General features: G+C 39.2%; 1 protein-coding gene across 3 annotated transcripts in view; it reads left to right on the plus strand.

The window, feature by feature from the left end:
• Positions 1–20,795, plus strand: part of iqsec1b (IQ motif and Sec7 domain ArfGEF 1b) — a 235,928-nt gene that overhangs the window by 42,629 nt on the left and 172,504 nt on the right. For 2 of the 3 annotated variants that reach the window (XM_080890607.1, XM_080890606.1), the window contains exon 2: positions 19,550–19,579. The exons of the other annotated variant lie outside the window; for it this stretch is intronic. In XM_080890607.1, the coding sequence (XP_080746733.1) occupies positions 19,550–19,579 (30 nt within the window). The remainder of the gene's footprint in view (positions 1–19,549; positions 19,580–20,795) is intronic. 3 annotated transcript variants of the gene reach the window in all.

A 20,795-nucleotide genomic window follows, 5' to 3' on the forward strand; every position in this document is an offset into this window, starting at 1 on the left:
GGAAGTCACTTTTCAGTTTGCCTCTCACTCCTTACTCCATCTGCCGCTGGCAGAAAACTTTGACAGCTTCTGTTCCATCTGCACTGGCACAACCGCAATTCCTTGAACTCTTTTTGTGCTCTAAAGCAAACCAGCAGATTTCTAGCCAAATGGGATGTGGTGGCACACAAAAGTGAAAAGGCAGGGAGTCTGCCAGACCCTCTCGCAGCGGTGGCCTCATTTGTTTCTGCTAATTATACTAATTTATCCAAATTACTTATTGATGTGAAAATGCTCCGCATTGCCCCCTTTAAGTCGTTTGTCTAAACTATTGTTCTTCTTAACTAGATTGAATTGATTGCGCACTGCCGTTAAACATTTCACTGATGTATTGAATTGACTTTTGCCATGTAGCACAAGCATATTCCATATCAAGACATTACATAAATCCATTATCCTACTGTTGGGTGCTCCAATTACTTAATGGAATATTCCCAGATGTATAGGAATTGTGTATTGATTTCACTCTGTTTCTCCTGGAAAGAATGTTGTAATAAACTCGCATCTCATTTAAAGTACACTGCAGTGTGTGTTATGGCTGTTTTTGACTTCAGTTAAGTGATCCTTGGAATGTAGCAGGAATGTGTATGATGGCTACTAAATATTCCCTCAGATGTGTCTCCTCTCAGATGAACATGTCTGCTGGGAATAATTGCCACTGACTCAATGGATGGAGAGAGGATTGCATGTGCAAAGTGATTCATAGCTAAAATTGTCAAAAAAAAAAAAGGACTGCAAACATCATTGCTCTCTGGCCTCTTTTTACAAAGCACTTTAAAATAGACCCAGAAGGTAAATGATGTGTGTGCCTTCTGCTCTGTAAAGCTGCTGCCGTTGCTGGCAAGTTGACGTTGATACCTCTGACTCTGTCATCTCTGGTCAAGGAGGTGATAGATTTAGATCAGCCACCTTCTTTTATAATCCATGTTCTTTAATGAAGAAGCTATTAGCCGCACACTTCTTTTTTTTCTGTCATGTAGTTATGACTTCCCTGTGGTCATAGATGTAATAAGGAATAATATCTTTGCAGCATGTTGGCACATATTTAATAATCTCCAGAGGACTTAAAGGCATTAGTGCTCACACCTCAAACCATAGTCACAATGTGCTGTGGAAATCTTGCCTGTGGCACTTATTATACCACAGAGAATTAAAACACAACAGCCATTAATATCAGGCATTAAGTGACTCATCACCTCTGTGTGCTCACAGCGCAGTATTATAGCTGGTACTCAATCATCCTGAGCAACGTGGAAGTGCAGCTACACTGTACGGCATGTGCAATCAGCATTTATGTGTTTGCCCATTAACAACCTCTTTGATTTGCCTCCACTGCGTGTTCAGTGTTAGTGCATTGCTGCATGCATATTACATTTTATAACATTTTAAATCAACTGCGTAGAACCAAAAATAATCTCATCATCATAATCATGTGGAGTTCCCTCTTCATAGGCAGACACTTAGATTATCAAAAATACAATTTCACCAGATCACCCTTTTGATGAGATATCACATTTCTTGTCCCAGTCTCCCACTTTCACATCGCCCAAACACATCTTTCACAAATAAGAGTCCTCCTCAAATCCCTTCTTCATTTTCTGCACAAACGACAAACTGTAAGCTAGGCTTTTTTTTTTAATATATTCCAGCGTTTGTTCCATGTAGGATGCAATCTCACATTGCTATCAGAATATTGCATTGGGTGACCTGGTAAGACTGAAAAGAGTCAGTTATAGTGCCAAATTTTTATTTAATAATTTTTCAACAGAGACTGTTCATGAGTACAATCCAGTAGCATGAAGTGAATCGGACAGGGTCAAGTAGTGAGCCCTGTGGACACCTTGTGTGACTTCAAGAAAATCGGGTTGATGATCATCTGCAACTATTCCTTAAGTTCTACCATTGCACATTCATGTTAAGGCCAATTAATCCAAGTAGATTAAAAAAAATAATGGTTCAAAGCATCGGATGCGTTAGACAAGTCAATGAACGGTGAAATACAGTATTCCTTGTTGTTTCTATGACCAGTGCTTATCACGCTGCTCAGAAAAATAAGTGATGCTACTGAAAGGTTATGTGCTGTTCTGAAATTTTAACTGGTATGACAGTTTGGCTATATACCCATAGATGTTTGGATTGCTTGCGTCACAATCTTTTATGCAGATGTGGCACATATGTTACTTTCTAAACAACACTAATACTCCTGGTAAATGCTTTCACATGTTAACCAGATAATCCCTACACAGTATTTGTAACTCCTCATATTGCGATGGTGGTGACGTTGCTTCCACTACACTGTGACCTTGCTGTGTGCTGGAACAGACTATGTCTGATAAAAGTGGCACCAGGCACTGTGAAGTTTGGGTTTGCACAGACATTATCAGCATGTGGTCCTTTGATTGTGGAAGAAGAAAAGAGGTTAAAAATAAAGAAAAGCTGCGCTATGGAGTCTGAAATCGCTGATTTGCTCGAATGAGCAGCCAGACAGCTCAGTCTCACAGACTTCCTCCAATGCAGATTCTCTGTCAACATGCTGAGAGTCATCTGGCTAATGTGCCACAGAAAAAGCACAGATGGCCACCAGTCAGTTTGTGTCGTGGCCTGGCATGTCAGGAATCTGACTTTAAATGACAGTGTGTGCATACGTGGGCACAAGCCAAAGATTTTTGCATCATTGTCTGTACTTTCAGTTTGTCGGATCTCCCCAAGTTACATATTTCTGCTAGAACTGTGGTGTTATTGGAATATAGACCTTTTTCAACTCACTGGTACAGTAAATGTAATGAATGAACTGAGTGAACTCCAAACAGCTCTCTGATAAGATGCAACAGAAAGTACATTCAAATCAGTGTGGCTGTGAAAGTAACAGTAGGTTTCACTTGATTACCCCAATAAATGCACCAATTAAGTGCTTAGTCACTTCTGCTCCACTATTAACATGAACGAATGTTGACGATTTCAATAATCATTCTGCCTTTTATTTAAAAAACAACAAAAGACTGACTCAAAGACTTCTGACTACACATGGCTGTCTTGTTGTCTTTTCCTCTGCCTCGCCTGCTGTTTCTGAATATATTCATATTTATGCAGTAAGATAAATTGGTGGGTCTTTTCATCAACTCAGTTCAATTCAGTTTTTCATATAGTGCCAAACAATAGTCAGCTCAAGCTGCTTAATATTGTAAAGTAATGACTGTACAATATTAGAGCGAAAACCCCAACAGTGACAGAGCAAGTCTTTGATGACCGTGGGGGAGGATGGTAGTAGACTTGAAATTCAGTGAATTTGCAAATTTATGTATCTATTTTTCCATACAAGTCCGGGCAATTCCTTTAACCTATTACATTGCACAGATCCTCATCTGTACTCCAACGCCAGAGGCTCAACTGACCCGATTGCAAATGCTTCGTAATGCAGCTGTTGACTTCTGGAGCAAAGAAAAGACAGCAACTCCCGTTTTGTCTCAGTTTACCCGGCTACCAGGAGGTAAAGCAGGTCATATACTAATCAGAAGGTTCACAGTTTGATCGCTGGCTGCTCCAATCTGCAAGCCAAAGTATTCTACCAGTGCATCTAAGCTGATTTTAAAAAATCGGTCCCACAGCAAGAAGATTCTGAGCTCTAACCTCACATTTGGCTGGATTCTCTTTCTGTGTTCATGTGCTCTCCCTGTGCCTCGTGGGTTTCCTCTGGGTTCAACCCGTCCACATTTTAGAGACCGGGCGACCTGTCCAGGATGTCTCCCACTTCTGCCCTCTGGAATCTGGGATATTTCCCAGCATTCCTGCAACCCTGAGCTGGATAAGCAGTCAAGAAAATGGATAGATTGTTTGTTTTTAAAGCCTTCTGTGATTCACCTCCACAGTATATTAGGAGTGTCTGTGGCTCAGGACGAAGAGCAGGTCATTTACTAATCGGAAGGTTGATGATTGCTCCAGTCTGCATGCCAAAGCATGCTTGGGCAAGATACTGACCTCAGAGTTGCTCCCGTTGCATTCATTGAAGTGTGAATATGAGTGTTAGACTTAGATACAGTAAAAATGCTTGTATGAACATGTATGCAAATGAGATGTGTTGTATAAAAGAAGAACCAGTTCACTGATCCTTTATTACAGCTCTATTTTATATACAGGTCTCTTACGTTGGCCTCCTATCAGCTCTTCTCACCTTCAAATGAAAGATGCACATTTTCCTCTGTTGTTTCCTACACAAGTCTTGTCCAAAATAAGTGACGATTTTTTAATCACCCACCTACTTTTCCTAATGTTTCTATTAAACTTATGTTATTTATTCTTCTAATATGTTTTTTAGATGATTTATTTAATTAAAATTTAAAGGAGTGCTTTCGAGCACTCAGAGTAAATGAGGACAGCCACTGTATTGCGTCATGTGTAGTAGTAATACTCTTATTCTCTAGACATTAGCATAACTGTGGTGACAAAACATGGGACTTTGGTTTAAAAGAGAGCTCCTCATAACTAGAAGATTACAGTTTCATTTAAATTGCAATGGAATGCAAGGCTAAGGTTTCTAGGATGTTATTTAATTTGATCACTATGTTCAGAGTGAGGAAGGGTCTTTAAGTGAAACGTGCTCAAATACACAAGTGGGAGTTTAGTGTCACCTCACAGCCCAAAGTCCGTCTGTTTGTGGACCTTACGTGGTTTTGACTGCTCTGTTTCCATCAGCTGTTCTGTCTTTCTTCCAAAGTTTAGATACCTGAAAGTAGAGCAGGGCGATATGGCCAAAAATATTTATCACGATATATATTTGAAAATTTGCGATAACGATATAACCGACGATATAATTGATGCGAGACAAAATACAACTCCACAACATTACTAGCGCAAAAAGACAACCTTCCATTTATTTTCACTTAAACAAGAAGCTGGTTTTTATGTACATTAAAGCTTTATAAAAATGTAACAGTGCAAATGCAAATTCCTTGCTGAAAGTTTAACCAAAAGGCATTTCCAGTAGAAATGGGCTGACATATCCTGAGCATAACCATGTATAATATCCACTGAAGTTAAAAAGAGGTGCTTTGCAACATTAAACTGCAGTGTGCAGTACGCATTTTTCGGACCATAAGGTGCACGGGATTATAAGGCACATTAAGCGAAAAAAAGCAGTCAGATAAATCAAACTTTATTAAACTCATTCTTCTTGCTTCCTCCACTTCTGTACCATTGATTCATTAATGTTGAATTCTCTGGCAGCTGCTCTATTCCCATGTTGTTGCAGTATATTAATGACTAACCTCGTATTGTGGATGGATTATCTCAGTTGTTCTCCTGACTGAAGTTTGGTCCGTTTACAGCATCCTGCCATGCGATTGCATTTGTCTCTAACCATGAAGAACCTTCACGTTAACTTTTATAAGTGGAAAAGTGTTAGTGTTCGTCCTCCAGCTTCACTGTTTATGTTATGCTAACATAGCTGTGTCGCTAGCGATCACGTAGCACATCATTATATACCAGCTAGCCCAACTTCAGTAACCCTACAAACGTCACTGCTGTTTAGTTTCCTGTCTTCATTTATGTTGGAAGTGATAGCAGAGCTGTACGTTTGATTTTTTTCAGAAATCTCTCAGTCAGAACATGTAATATCATGCTTAGGTAACTAGCGAAACTAGCGAGCTAACTTCTGCTAGCTTCCTGCTAACTTCTAACTCCGTTAAATGTAATAACTTTTGTTTTCATGGATGCCTGGAAGTTAAACTTTATAGTTACACCTGGTAAAGCAGCAATGCTGATCGTTTTATTAAAGATGAAAGAATTTAGACAGTTTTTAACTCTAAGTGATGCTGCAGTGTTGTTTGACCTGAAGCATACGGAGTTTAGGACCCAGATTACTCCCAGATTTAAGAGCATCTTAGTCCGACAAATACGACAATAACAACGGCTGCTTGCATGTTCTGCAAAAAAATGTGCTTTGTTGTGTATCTGACGGACAAACACCAAACCAGTTCCACATCACGGAAGTTGCACCATTTTTACAAACCAATTCTGGTTCATCTATTTCACTCAACAATCGGCCATGTGCGTATGAAAACAAAGGCACTGCGCATGCGCGTTTTACTCCCATTCTATCGCGATATTTCATTTTCCTATCGTTGCCTAACATTATACCGGTATTACCGTGAACGGTATAATATGGCCCAGCCCTACCTGAAAGTCGGATGAACTGGTCATTGTGCACAGCTGCTAGTCATTTGTTCAGGTATAATGGTGTTATCAGTTAAGTTAATTTCTCTGGCTACCTTGTAAAATCCTACAAATCATATTTTGTCATTATAAATTAAGATTTAGTTATCACTGCAAACAAGTACATTCTCATTTCACCATTCTCTCTGCCTACTTGGTGCAAGACGCACATTTGAAACACTGAGATGCAGGAGTTATTGATCAGCTTATCTGATTAGAATGAAGTCGATGCTGTGACGAGCTGAAATTGCATTGTGTCTTTGTGGTAGAGCCAGCACCAATCAAATTGGTGCAAATCATACGCCGACCTCTAAAAAAGAAAAAAGAGAGAATGCTTTTCATGGCTTACAAGTCCTCCAATGATCTAGAGAAAACAAAAGACAGCTTTGTGTGATAAAGATGCAATTTCTCTGAGAAATAAGCCATTAGCTTTTCAGGTAATGAGATAATTTAACCTGTTATCGCGAGAAAACGAGCTTTGTTATCTCCAGATTACAGCTTTTAATAGCAATTGTGAGAGGAGACATTGTGGGCTTCTGTACATCCTGGTATATCCTTTTTTTGGTGACTTTGCCTTCACTTGATTCTCATCCAGCAACATACATCTACTGTAAGAAGATTAGTGTGCTAGCTATTGAGAGATTTAACCAAGAGGGCGAGCCAGGTCTGCAGAAGAGCACCTGAAGTGGCCTCCACTTTACTCAGGAGGACCAGGGTGCATAAGTCATCCACTCTAAAAACATATTTGCCTGGCCCAAGCTGGCCCACAGAGTTCAGCTTGAGTACACCTCTGTGTAACTGTCTCCAGATCTCCGCTTCCCCCAATCTTCTCTTTTGACCTCTCTTTTTCTGCCTCTCTCTAGGACACACACACACACACACACACACACACACACACACACACACACACACACACACACACACACACACACACACCTCCTCTACCTGCTGGCAGACTCCCAATATTGCTGTTTAGTACTCTACTCACAGAGGGAATGATACTATCTTCCAATAACACTGAGGGTTCATTTTTATTCCATCATGTAGATACCAAATTGAGGCCAGTGTGGGGCTAATATTGATGGCATTACCTTCCATCAAATGCTCTATTTACTTCTTCTATATCAATCTTATTCCTGCACCGCTCATTGTCTCTCACAAGTAATTTCATTCCAGGTTAATTTCATGACTCGATTTGGAAATATACAAAAGAACTAATCAATTTTCTTGTACTTAAGAATCTGCCATGTCTCTTATCCCTCAAATAAATATTGCTGAATGTCAGTGAAGGATTCACGTTATTGTTAGAGAAGGCCTGTTGTTTCTATTAATATCCTGGGAAGTAAAAGCACTATGGTGGGAGGATATGCGCTCGTGTAGAGACTGCTCTTTTTGTTAAGTCTGTTTGTGGGCTCCCCAGTGCACTAACAAGCTAACTAACTTTTTCATTCCCTCACAGTATAAAGTACAATGAAGGTCACATTCAGAGTGAGTCTTAAAAAATAAAAGACAAAAACACTTGTGAGGACACAGACTTTGTATGAATACTCATATGTTTCAAGCCAAGTTCACTAAATCCACTCACAGTGCATCAGCCTCATTACAATCGTGAGCCCGATACAGAGAAGTATCATACAGAGACTATACAGACTGTAGAGGTAGCATAAGTAAATTCCCCATTGGGTTTAAGCATAATGTCAGTGCTTATAGCACCACTAAAATCCCATTTGCAGTCTCATCCAACTTGTCCAAGTGCTCCATCAAGAGCAATTACCAGCTGTTCATGAGCAGGAAGTCAGTGAGGGATCATGTCCTTTTAGCAGAACTAAAACCAATGAATTAATGGATTATATGTAAAACTGTACTTTATTTCTCACTTGGGTTTCAAAGCAGGTAGTTGGGACATTGCATGTATAAAAAGAGACACATGACAGTCTGAAGTGACACCATGTCAATCTCCAATAAGAAAAAAACGTGAAATACACTCAGCAAAACTATCATTGCGGTAAAACACTAAGTCAGGAAGTGGCTGAAACATGAGTCAAACCGGGCAGGGCTGTAGAAATACATCAACCCAGCAGCAGGACTGGGATCTGCTCCTTTGTGTGAAGAGGAAAAGGAGGAGCACTACCATAGCCCTACAAATCACCTCCAGCTGGCTACTCATCTATGTCAGAATCAGACTCAATAAGGGTGACATGAGGTCCTGACATCCTTTAGTGGGACGTGTGCTCACAGGTCAGCATTTATGCTGCCATTTGTGGTCATGCTACTCTGAGGGAGAAACTTGGAATTACTCTTTACGTGTAAGGCAAATATCAGGCTCTTCTTGCTTTAATAATATTAGAAATAAATACACTCAGCAAGATTCATTCATTTAATAAATTACAACAGAAGATAAACAAAATAAATAAATGAAATATTTATACTAGTTTGATTCTATCTCAGTCTGAGATTCTTTCCTGCTGTCACTTATGGTCATGTTAGTTTGTGCTTTCTCTGCTCGCACTGTGAGTGCAGGGCCTCACCCACAACCACATGGCACGTGGAGGCGAGCTGATGAGAAATAAGTAAAAAGCAATAAAATAATGGAGTTCATAGGGACACATTATGTTACTATGATTGCAATAAAAATAGTCCCAACAAGTGCTGGGAGAGAGATCAAGAGAAAGCATCATTATCATCATCATCAGAGCTCTATCACTACTTGCCAACAGTTTGGACTTAAGTCAAAAACTTTGTGCAAGCATCCAAAGACAAACTGTTGATACCAATAACAATGAAAGCAAAGCCAGACACCAATATCATGTCTGTTTGTTTTTGTTTTTATTTTTTTAGAAAAGTCATGAAACAAGGTAGTCTAGCATTGACTAAGCTAAAGACCATTAGCTTTGTTGTCCAGTTTTATATCGTTTTTATCCCTCATTTGCATTAGTGTAAACTGCTCTTAATGTAAAAAGCTTCTTTGCATACAGCTATGTTTTAATAGTTTATGTCATAATTACATCATTTGACTATTTGAACCTATTGCTCCATTAGTCATCAAGCTGATAGCTATCTCAGTTCATTTGGGTCTTTTTAAGGAAAGGAATAAAGAAGTGTGGGAACAAACCAAAAAATATATAAAAAATAGATTTAACTAATATTACAATCATAATTTTAAAATATATAGCCCTCCAAATAGCCTATATGATTAATTATTTTCTTTTATTTCACAATGATGATGGACACATTTTATTGTACAGCTAAGTCAAAGACAACCACCAGTGTTCTCTGTAGTTACTTGAAGCCAGTTTAGCTTTAGAAGAGGTTGGACAGCTTAGCCAAACTAGCATCACAGTTTCCAAACTGACTTTGTGAAGTTGCTAATTAGAAGACAGTTCTGACATCTTTGTAAGGAAGTAATATCCCACTGTCTGCAACAATTGAATAATAACCCTGCTTTATCGCTGGCACAGAGGCTTCTCAGCCTTTATTTCCTATCTCTTGAAAGGCTGGCTGCAGTTAATACCATTAAGTTAGCTTCAAAACACCAGCTAGTGTTTGTTCCAAAACACAAGTACATGTTTGGAAGCCCAGAACTCCACATGCCAAGAATGTGAATAATTACTATTTGCTGGCACAAACATTTTATGAAACTTTTAGAGGCACAGCTAGATTTCATCCAAGATTTTAAAAGTACTTAAACTATTTTATTTTGGAAACCTTTTTTTCTTATTTAATTATTAGCATGATGACTATTTGGATCAAGTCATTACAAAAACTGATATTAATAAATAATAATAATCAAATTTCATCATATTTTGTTTAAAACTGTTATCAAATGCATTTCAGATTTAAATCTACTCCAAGTTGACTTCATGCTTTTAGAAATGCAGTATGTTGTGGGTCTGCAGGTTAACTTTGGGGTCATCCATCCTGGTTTCCCAGGGCTGATGCTGACAGTCTGCCTGTGCTCCCCTCCCTGCACTGCTTGTCTTTCTTGGCCGTGATGTAGTGCCCGGCATGTGGAAAGGTTAATTCCATTAGCCTGTTTGCTTATACAAGGATCCAACTGACACAACAGAAAAAAAGAAAACTTGGCATGAGGCTTTGTCAACACAAGGGGACTTCCAGCAAGAAGGCTGCAGCGCTTTAAAAGAAATGAAATATGGGAGAAATCACATTTATTAGCTTTTCACACTTTTCAAAGCTAAATTGTATTATCCCAGGTCCAGCTTTGAGGGCACAGGAAACTGAAATAGCAATTGAAATTTGGAAAGGCACTTTAGTTCTTACACCTTAGCCCGTACAAAATCTTTGAAAGTGCCAGTTGAAAGTTGTAATGAGAGGAGTAATCTATTTTTTTTGGTGTGAAGGCATGAAGGTTTTCCTACAACTAGTGCATTGTGAGATGATGAAATTTAGTTGCAGCAGTTTTCTTGGGGTCATGAAATAAAAAGCACTTATTGCCAGGCTCATATCATTTAATTGGCTTGGCTGTGGCCCCCTGCCAGTTCATTACAAGATGCCTGGATTACATTTGCCCACATTACAATGTAGGATTCCTGCCATTCCCTTAGTAAATATGGGAAATCTCCACATTTGAGTGTGACTTTGATAGCTTGGCTCAGAATCAGGTCTTGAATTATTTTATTTTATTTTTTAGATTTTACTTGAAATCAGCAGAGAACTGAATATAGGTAATTTTCACTCGGATGCAATATATTTCCAGATGGAAGGTGAAGGTGCTGTGGGGAAGCTTGAACATGTGTGACACACAATTCCCTGCAGCACCATTCATCTGTGACTATTCAAACTTTATACTTGATTAGAAAACTCTGTGGGTAGAAAATGTTAATTATCCTAATCCTTGCTGTGATTGGACTGACAGCTGCTGGAGCAAAGTTGATTGTTAGGGAGGAGCAGTTCCCATAATATACTGGTGCAGCAGCTTTTTTATTTAGACAGTTCTTCCTCATCAGGATGTTTTTTTCACCTCATTAGGACCGGATGTATTGATTTGTGTGTGCCAGTGGAAGAGGGAAAAGTATTCTAACAATGACCTCAGCAATATTTTTGTTGCTCTGCGTAAATCTTTTTTTTAATGGACATTAGTCAAATAGAGGTGAAACATTTAGTTCTTGTGGTGGCCAGTTCTTGGTTGTAACTATGTTATAATCATAATTAAAAAGAAATTGTAACTTGTCTTATTTTGCCAGTTGTTCATGAATAATGCAGTTTTTCCAACATCAGTGATTTGTTTAGTAAAAGTACTGATGTAATGTTGGTAAACCTACCTGTTTCTGGGGCTGTTTAAATGATTTGTTGACATAATCGATGATGTCGACTATAAAAATTGGTCGATGCGATGTATACTAATAACACGTAAATGTGTTGTTGGAACTGCAATACACTACATCAAACTATGGGGGCAGTATTGCCTATGTCGCCTGCCAAGACAGCTCTCAATACTAAGGAAGAAGAGCGTAGCGCTAAAACAGGAGGAGGGAAGAAAATGTAAGCTGAGATTTTAAAAAGTGTGAAAGCATTTAACAGAAAACAAAGTTTAATGCACGGCACTGTTGCAGTGCACGGGCATTTAAAAACGCCGGCAGCGCAGAGCTGTGACGTCAGCACTGAATGGATCAGTTTTAGTGAGTTAAGTTAGTGCGTTGCATTGATACCTGCAAACATCATCTAACAGATAAGAGCAAGCCTCACTCCAGAGCATGTCTACGGCGATCGTGAATTCTTGAACAGAATCATCTTTAAACTGGGAAACTTGTTATTTTGGATTTAAAATAAATCCGTTTTGATTTCATTTGAAGCGATATTTATAGACAGAAGGCAGTTTTAGTTTCCTATTTGCACATTATTGCTTTGTTTAAATACTACTAGCACTTTTTGCTGTGGAGTGGGATGAGACAACAGGGTGGGCAGACTTGAGCAGGTAAGGTACTTGAGCCTAGAGCAGGAGGTTTCCCTACAGCAGGGGTGTCCAAACTTTGTCACTGAGGGCCACATACATAAAAATATAGGAGCGGCTGGGGCACTTACCAGAAGTTAGGTATATGACCTTAACTTTAGTGTATTAAAGTTAGAAAAGTCACTTAAAAGTGGTCAAATATGTTATATTGTTGAATATAATTAAAGACAAAACTGCCTTCATCACAGCTTTCCATAAATGGATCTTTATTGATTTATTCAGAAAAAGCTTTAGCTTCTCAGAACAGCAGCCTCTTCTTAGACAGAAAATTTACAGCACAGAGAAAAAACATCAGCTGAGATCAGCTGACTTTGTGTGCTGTGCACAGAGGTGTGTACTCTGTGTGTTAACAAGAAAAACGCATATAAGAAAGTGGTGCGCAAAAGCAGGGTAGTGGTGGCATTGAAGCGCATTATTGATATTTGAAGCATGTGTACCTGCACATGCATGCTTATTAACACACGGGTACTGTGGAATATATTTTTTACTCACCTAAAGTACTCGGGCTCTCGTCCACTCCCGCAAAAAAAAAAAAAAAATAGCAGCTGTGCGGTTTAATGTTGGCTGACGAGTCTTCAATGCGTCGCACAACTGGATTTCTGGACATGCTGACGTTGTTGAAGTCCTGCACTTTTTTTCGGGCACATTATTTCGGAGACTTTAACGAGGCCGTGTTTTATGAGGTCTCCATTTTTTTAAAGCATTTTTATTGTAATCACTGAAACTGAGGGATTATTTTCAACATTTTGGGTGGCTTTATCATCAGATAGCTAATAGCTAAAGTCTTTGCTCATTTAAAACCTGTTTTCTGCGGAGCCATTAAAGTTTTATAAAACTTATAAATACGAAACATTGTGAGCTGGCCAAAAGCACGACTCCTAATGAATAAAGGAAAGGCTACCTATTTATACAGTCATTGGATATTTCCTGTTTTGTGATTCTCCATAAACTTGTGTGGGAAAATCCCAGCAGATCAGCGGCTGCTGAAATACCAGCCTGTTTGACACCATGCCATGTTCACAGTCAATTAAATGGTTTTTTTCTCCATTCTCATGCTCAATCTGAACTTCAGTAGGTCATCTTTACCATGTTTTCATGCCTAAATGTCTTAATTTGCTACCATGTGGTTGGCTCATTACATAATCACATTGTTTAATGAGCAAGCAGGTAAACAGTTAATACAAATTCCCTGAATGAGGTTTTGTTCGTGGTGGTTCAGTGCTACACTGATCTTAACTTTTTGTTTCTTGTATGCTGCTCAGCCACATCATACAATTCAAACAGCTAGACCCAAGTTAAAAAGATGATTAGCAGGTACCATAAACCCAGTGTGTAAATACTCCTTATCAGACTTCTTAATGTGCTTCTATTAAAAACCATCTGCTTTGGCACCATGCCTCTTTTTCCTTTCAATTAGTCAGGCGTTGTGCATGTTTTCTGTCACATCCTGTGCTTTTATGCAGTCTACCAGCTGCCCTTTTTATGCTCCTTTTATTTTGTTTGAACAAAGAGGGTCATGCAATTAGGACCCATCAATCTAGAAGGAGGATACAGCAGGAATGCTGGTGTTTTTGACACAGTGTTGATTACAGGAGAAGCAGGCTCAGTATATTTTGAGGTTATAAACATAGAAAGTGAGAAGCTGAGAAGGATCTGTTGGGGATTTCACTGTGGTCAAAAACGAGCAAATGAACCATAAGGCATGGAACTGAGCCTATTTCCACTTATCATCTGGTTGATTTTTAAATAGTTGGTGCTAGATTGGATAAAACAGAAGAACTCCTGTCACTGCTTATTCCACCTAGTGGCTATCATTGGTTCTGTTGCTCATATTTTACTTGTGTATGTGGCTAAATTGCATGTTTAATGTTTTTTTCAAAGTCACTTTCTGCTGATGGGGAACTGAAAAAAAGCTTAACAATCTCTGAAAGTGACGATATCATAGTGCTTGCTTTGTCAAAGTGGATATCAGAGCCAACAGCCCGAAACTCTAAATTACTGTAATTACTGAAGAGGAAAGTAGCTTTTCCACATTTAAAAAGTTGTAACCACCAGCATTGTTTTACAAATATTTCAGCTCGGCAACGCTTGTTTTCAAGGCTCTTGTCCTTGTCTTCATTTTGTTACCTTTAATATAAGGCCAGGCGAGGGTTTTGTTAATATAGACATAACAATAATCAATCACAGCAAAGTGTCCCCATGGTTGATTAAATCTACCACCATATGTCATATATAAAATATGGAAGTAGCCAGTGTGGCACTACCTGTGGTATCTTCACCGTTGTGAAGACTGCAGCTTAGTAATTTGCTCATAGGTTAGTGACAATTTTACAGTGTAGCAAAAACTGTTTTATTTTATTTATTTATTTATTTATTTACTTACAAAATATACATCATCTGTGCAATAAGTTAGTCCTACCTGACTGGACCATTAGCACCATACTATTCACATTATCTGATATATCTTATGAGTATGCATTTCCCCCCTTGTGAGTATTAACTGTGTTTGAGGAATAAACTGATAACTTTGTCTCAACTAAACTGGCTCTCTAAGGCTGGTCTGCTGTGGATGTTTGTTAAACCTTTAAATATCAAGCACAGTTACCTCAACAATAGAGTAGTATGCTGTTTGTTCATAACAGCAGTTATTATGTTAACAAAGTAGCAAATGCTGTCAATCATTATCAGGGTCCGTGGGTCGATGACATTAGGTTTTGAGATTTGGTTGGTTCACATTTTATTTTGGATTTGTGAAGCAGTCCTTTAGTATTTGGTCTTTTAAATTTGGTTTTATTTCAGAGTGTCTCTTGAGTTTTTGTTATTTATGTTTCTAATTCTTAGTTCTTAATGAAACGATGTTAGTTCCCTTTTATGTCACCTCTCTCCTAGTTTCTAAGTGTAGTTGGCCTTGTCATTGTGTTTATTTACTTTTGGTCCAGGCCTGGTTTATAGTGTTGTGTTAGATTCATGGGTCTTAGTCCTGGTTTCCTGTTTTATTTTCTAACCTTGTGTGTGTTCAGCGTTGCTTGTCTCTGTCTCAGCAGTTAGATTTTTGTCACCTGTGTCTTGTTTTGTTCCCAGATGTTTCCTCTCTGTTACGATCTCCCCTCTGTGTACAGGGAGTGCAGAATTATTAGGCAAATGAGTATTTTGTCCACATCATCGTCTTCATGCATGTTGTCTTACTCCAAGCTGTATAGGCTCGAAAGCCTACTACCAATTAAGCATATTAGGTGATGTGCATCTCTGTAATGAGAAGGGGTGTGGTCTAATGACATCAACACCCTATATCAGGTGTGCATAATTATTAGGCAACGTCCTTTCCTTTGGCAAAATGGGTCAAAAGAAGGACTTGACAGGCTCAGAAAAGTCAAAAACAGTGAGATATCTTGCAGAGGGATGCAGCAGTCTCAAAACTGCAAAGCTTCTGAAGCGTGATCATCAAACAATCAAGCGTTTCATTCAAAATAGTCAACAGGGTCGCAAGAAGCGTGTGGAAAAACCAAGGCGCAAAATAACTGCCCATGAACTGAGAAAAGTCAAGCGTGCAGCTGCCAAGATGCCACTTGCCACCAGTTTGGCCATATTTCAGAGCTGCAACATCACTGGAGTGCCCAAAAGCACAAGGTGTGCAATACTCAGAGACATGGCCAAGGTAAGAAAGGCTGAAAGACGACCACCACTGAACAAGACACACAAGCTGAAACGTCAAGACTGGGCCAAGAAATATCTCAAGACTGGTTTTTCTAAGGTTTTATGGACTGATGAAATGAGAGTGAGTCTTGATGGGCCAGATGGATGGGCCCGTGGCTGGATTGGTAAAGGGCAGAGAGCTCCAGTCCCACTCAGACGCCAGCAAGGTGGAGGTGGAGTACTGGTTTGGGCTGGTATCATCAAAGATGAGCTTGTGGGGCCTTTTCGGGTTGAGGATGGAGTCAAGCTCAACTCCCAGTCCTACTGCCAGTTTCTGGAAGACACCTTCTTCAAGCAGTGGTACAGGAAGAAGTCTGCATCCTTCAAGAAAAACATGATTTTCATGCAGGACAATGCTCCATCACACGCGTCCAAGTACTCCACAGCGTGGCTGGCAAGAAAGGGTATAAAAGAAGAAAAACTAATGACATGGCCTCCTTGTTCACCTGATCTGAACCCCATTGAGAACCTGTGGTCCATCATCAAATGTGAGATTTACAAGGAGGGAAAACAGTACACCTCTCTGAACAGTGTCTGGGAGGCTGTGGTTGCTGCTGCGCGCAATGTTGATGGTGAACAGATCAAAACACTGACAGGATCCATGGATGGCAGGCTTTTGAGTGTCCTTGCAAAGAAAGGTGGCTATATTGGTCGCTGGTTTGTTGTTGTTTTGTTTTTGAATGTCAGAAATGTATATTTGTGAATGTGGAGATGTTATATTGGTGTCACTGGTAAAAATAATTGAAATGGGTATATATTTGTTTTTTGTTAAGTTGCCTAATAATTATGCACAGTAATAGTCACCTGCACACACAGATATCCCCCTAAAATAGCTAAAACTAAAAACAAACTAAAAACTACTTCCAAAAACATTCAGCTTTGATATTAATGAGTTTTTTGGGTTCATTGAGAACATGGTTGTTGTTCAATAATAAAATTATTCCTCAAAAATACAACTTGCATAATGATTCTGCACTCCCTGTATGTATAGTGCTTTCTTCCTTCCTGCTGTTGTCAGAGCATACTGTTAACTTCACACTGTTAAGTTACTGTTTCAGTCCCTGTTTGAGTTCAGGTTCTCTGTGTCCTAGTGTGTCCTAGCCACAGTTTTTAGTTGCTCTTCTCTTGGACTTGTTTTTTTTCCGTTTGATTTTGTATATTGGACAAAAATCAAATGAAGGACTCGCCTTTTGATCAACTCCACCGTCCTCTCTGTCTGCATTCTGGGTCCTTACTTCCAAGTCCTTCACATGAACCTAACTATATGTGTTTTGAATTTGGCTAATGATGTTACATTTAACAGCTATGTGCCATTTGTGAATGAGCCAAATCGGAGAGCTGATTCTTTGTAGTGAATGAGATGGAAGAGCAGAATCTTCAGTCACTCGTTCTCAGTCCATGCAGGCAGGGCCAGGACTTTATTTTGATGGGCACAACATGTGGCAAATCACAAGCAAAGACAGACTACGGTCATGCAATTATGTGAAAGGAGAGGGTTGTAAGTGCAATGGTACAGGCCAGGTCCACAGAGAGGCAGAGAGATGGGGAACTGGATTTAAATATAATTGCACTGAGAAAAAGTGAAGAAACAAACAAAGAGAGAAAAGGCTACAAATATGAAAATGTAAAGCTATAAACTGTAAAATGAAGATTTGGCCAAAATAATACCCATTTATAAACCCCATGTATTTTATTCCTAGTATTAATAAATGCATAAAAATTAAGGCTTTTATGAGAACACTGAATGCAAAATTGTTTCTCCGCACACCAACAACTCACAATTGTTAAATTAGGCTAAGATAAAAGGCTCTGAACGAAGAGCAGTTTGGAAGACATGAAAGCCTGCTCTTCTGTCTGGTATTGGATGCAAATTCTAAGAAAAGCTTGGCTATCTGGCATCCTTAGATGAGATCATTAAGTGGGTTTTATCTGCCTTCTTCTATCTCATCCTTGCCAGTTACCAGTTAGTTTAAGGGGGAGTGTCACGTTTCCCCACAGCAAACAGGGGACCCACACTTGCAGTCGGAGGTCTCCCTGCTGCAGTTGCCTTGTTTACAATTTGCCGTTGATTTTGCTTTTGACAGAGGACAGGTGAATCTTTTTGTTGGTCTCACACTGACAGATCATGATTTCCTTTGGGCACATCATCAGTTCTTGCTTACTTTGTTCTTTCTGTTCCCCTCCTATCGTCCCCACTCCCAGCCTCCTTCCGACACTCCCCTTGCTGCACTCGCTCTCCATGTCATCTGAAAACAGTAGTGACAAAGTAGAACATCTAAAGTTCAGAAGTGTCTCATCAAATCAGCTTTGTACAGGCAGCGTACCATTATGCCATTAGTAAAGGATTTGCTACGCTTCAGTGACTTTGTCTCGGGGAAAAACATGGCATGGATGAAGGTGTCAAAGCACTACCACCTCTGCCAGCATTTGTTTCACCTATCTCTATAGAGTGGAATTCACTACAGATCACACTCATTAGCTGAGTATTGAGCACCAGGAGCCAAAAAGGCTGACAGTTTTTCTACTGAAGGGAGAGTGAAGAAGACAAGAGCCCTATTAGCAAGATGTGCTGAGAAAGACAACCTGCGTATAATGAAGGAGTCCTTCAAGCCACATACGTCTGGCTGGTCTTATGCTCCCTCAACTGGTCCAAAAGCGGTGAAATAGAAGAGTCCCTATCATTTTCCAGAGTGAGGCTGATGGACGTTAACGACACCCTCATCCTTTCAGAGCCTTTTTAACGATGGAATTTTCCTCCTCTGTCTTTGAAAGGATCTGTCCCTTTATGTGACCACCGGCTCTGACATGACATCCTTTGGAATCTGTGGGGAGCAAAAGTCATGCTGGCATCTGTCATTACACACATGCCTACCCACACATCTGGCCAAGGTCAAAAAACCAAATATGTCATGTTCCTTTATAATTTAGGTCATTTTGCTTGTAATTTCCTGCGTGCCTTAAGCTTTAGTTTACGTGCCAATTTCTGACCATCAGCTGCACTGAGACAAAAATGCAGAAAAAGGCATCTGCCAGCTCTTATTAATTTCACATAAAAATCCTCTGAGCCAGACTATGATTAGAGTAAAATGTTGAACCAAGGAAAAACAAGTTCCCTGCAATGTTTGTGGTTTGATCTAGGCTAAAGCAGCTCTGAGGTATCAGAAGAATATTTTGACAGTGCTGAGGTACAGCTAAAGTAAACCTCATGCATAATTTACACTGCTTGTAAATAAGTATTAAGCAAAGCTACAAAATCAGACTGGATGTAGAAGATATGGTTGGTGTTCTTGTTTTTCTGGCCTGTGGGATTTAACTGTCCTAGACCTGCTGGTCTGGAAAAAGCAAAGAAGGCAGTTTTACTTTTTTAATTGACACCATAATGTTTCACTGAACTGCCTTCAGATATGTATGATACAGAAATCCAGCCAAATATGGCTGCTTTCCCTTTATGAACTTTCATTGTTCATTTTGACCTGGTCAGAAGTGCATTATCTTGGTTTTTGGCTTCAGATGAAGTTGCTATTATCAGTCTTTGCAAGCTGCAAAACAAATGCAACCATTTTTTCTCTTATTTTTTTGAGTATGTCGCTATTCCACTTTTAGTTCATTGTTTTTCCTGATTGATATTTTTGTCATTTGCAGATCTGAAAGTGAAAGTCCGAGACGCGTCAGGTATGTGGTGCCCGGCTCGCTGTACATACGCTGTCATTCTTTTCTTATGCCCTTCTAGACGTCTGCTGCTGTGCACTCTCACTTATCAGCACTACCCTACCCATATAACTATACTGCTATCCTCGGGGAAGCAGTGATATCATAGTGCTCCCTGCTGTGTTTTCTCTCTGATTCTTCTTTTCCATCGATAGATTTATTCCTCCAGGACTGTTTTGTTTTGTACTTAAAAAAACACATTTACGTTTCGTATCAAGGACTTTGCAAACTCTGACTGGTTTAAGAGGAGAATTGTATAAACTAGATAGATATCAACTCAAGTTACGCTAGTCCTAACAGATTCACTGATTTTAATGCCAGTCCACTTCAGCTGATTCCCTTCATGCTCTTTAGGCTGCTTTAGCATGGCTGCAGTTACTGCATATCTGCAAAATGCTTTGTAAACCACCTCCACCCCAGCTCCTTCTTTCATGCTGTTTCTGTGGCTATGTGAGTGTTCCTTTGACTGCAGCTGTCCTGGCTGGAATATATTAGGTTCACACACATGAACGGCTGTATATGACTGACCATCTCATTCTAAAATCCTAGCTAATATTATGCTGGTAAGATTTTCATCATAGGATGTGCCTAGCTATAAAAATATCAATGACAAGGCTCTGCTTTCAGCTGATGTTAGATGTTGATTTGGATAACGTAGTTTCAACATCAACAGTACAATGATCGTAACTTCTTAGCATCCACAAGGTAACCCCAGCTCATGGTTATGTTTTTAAATAATCTGTTAAGGTTTTACATGTAGGTGTTCTAGACAGGCCAAAATGGACTGGGGTGTGTCATTAGCAGTGTTGGTCAAGTTACTTGAAAAAAGTAATCAGAAAGTAATTACTGATTACTTCCCAAAAAGTAATCCCATTACTTTACTGATGACTTATATACAAAAGTAATTAGTTACTTAGTTACTTTTAAAAACATGATTTACACCCTAAATAGGTGATAAAGCAATAGATCTTTCATCCCAATTCTACCTTTTCTGCATAATCCATCATATAAAATGTAATCAAATGAAAAAGTCTCTATTTAAAACTTGTTTCATTAGTTTTAATCTTTTAGCTTTATGCATCAAGCAAACATTAAATTATATGCACTCACTCTTTCAAATAGATGCAAGTAAAACACAGCAGAAAATAAGTAAAATCAAAGACTCAGCGGTCTTGTTGCT

The sequence above is a fragment of the Rhamphochromis sp. 'chilingali' genome, assembly GCF_963969265.1.
Source record: "Rhamphochromis sp. 'chilingali' genome assembly, chromosome: 9".
Taxonomy (NCBI): Eukaryota; Metazoa; Chordata; class Actinopteri; order Cichliformes; family Cichlidae; genus Rhamphochromis; species Rhamphochromis sp. 'chilingali'.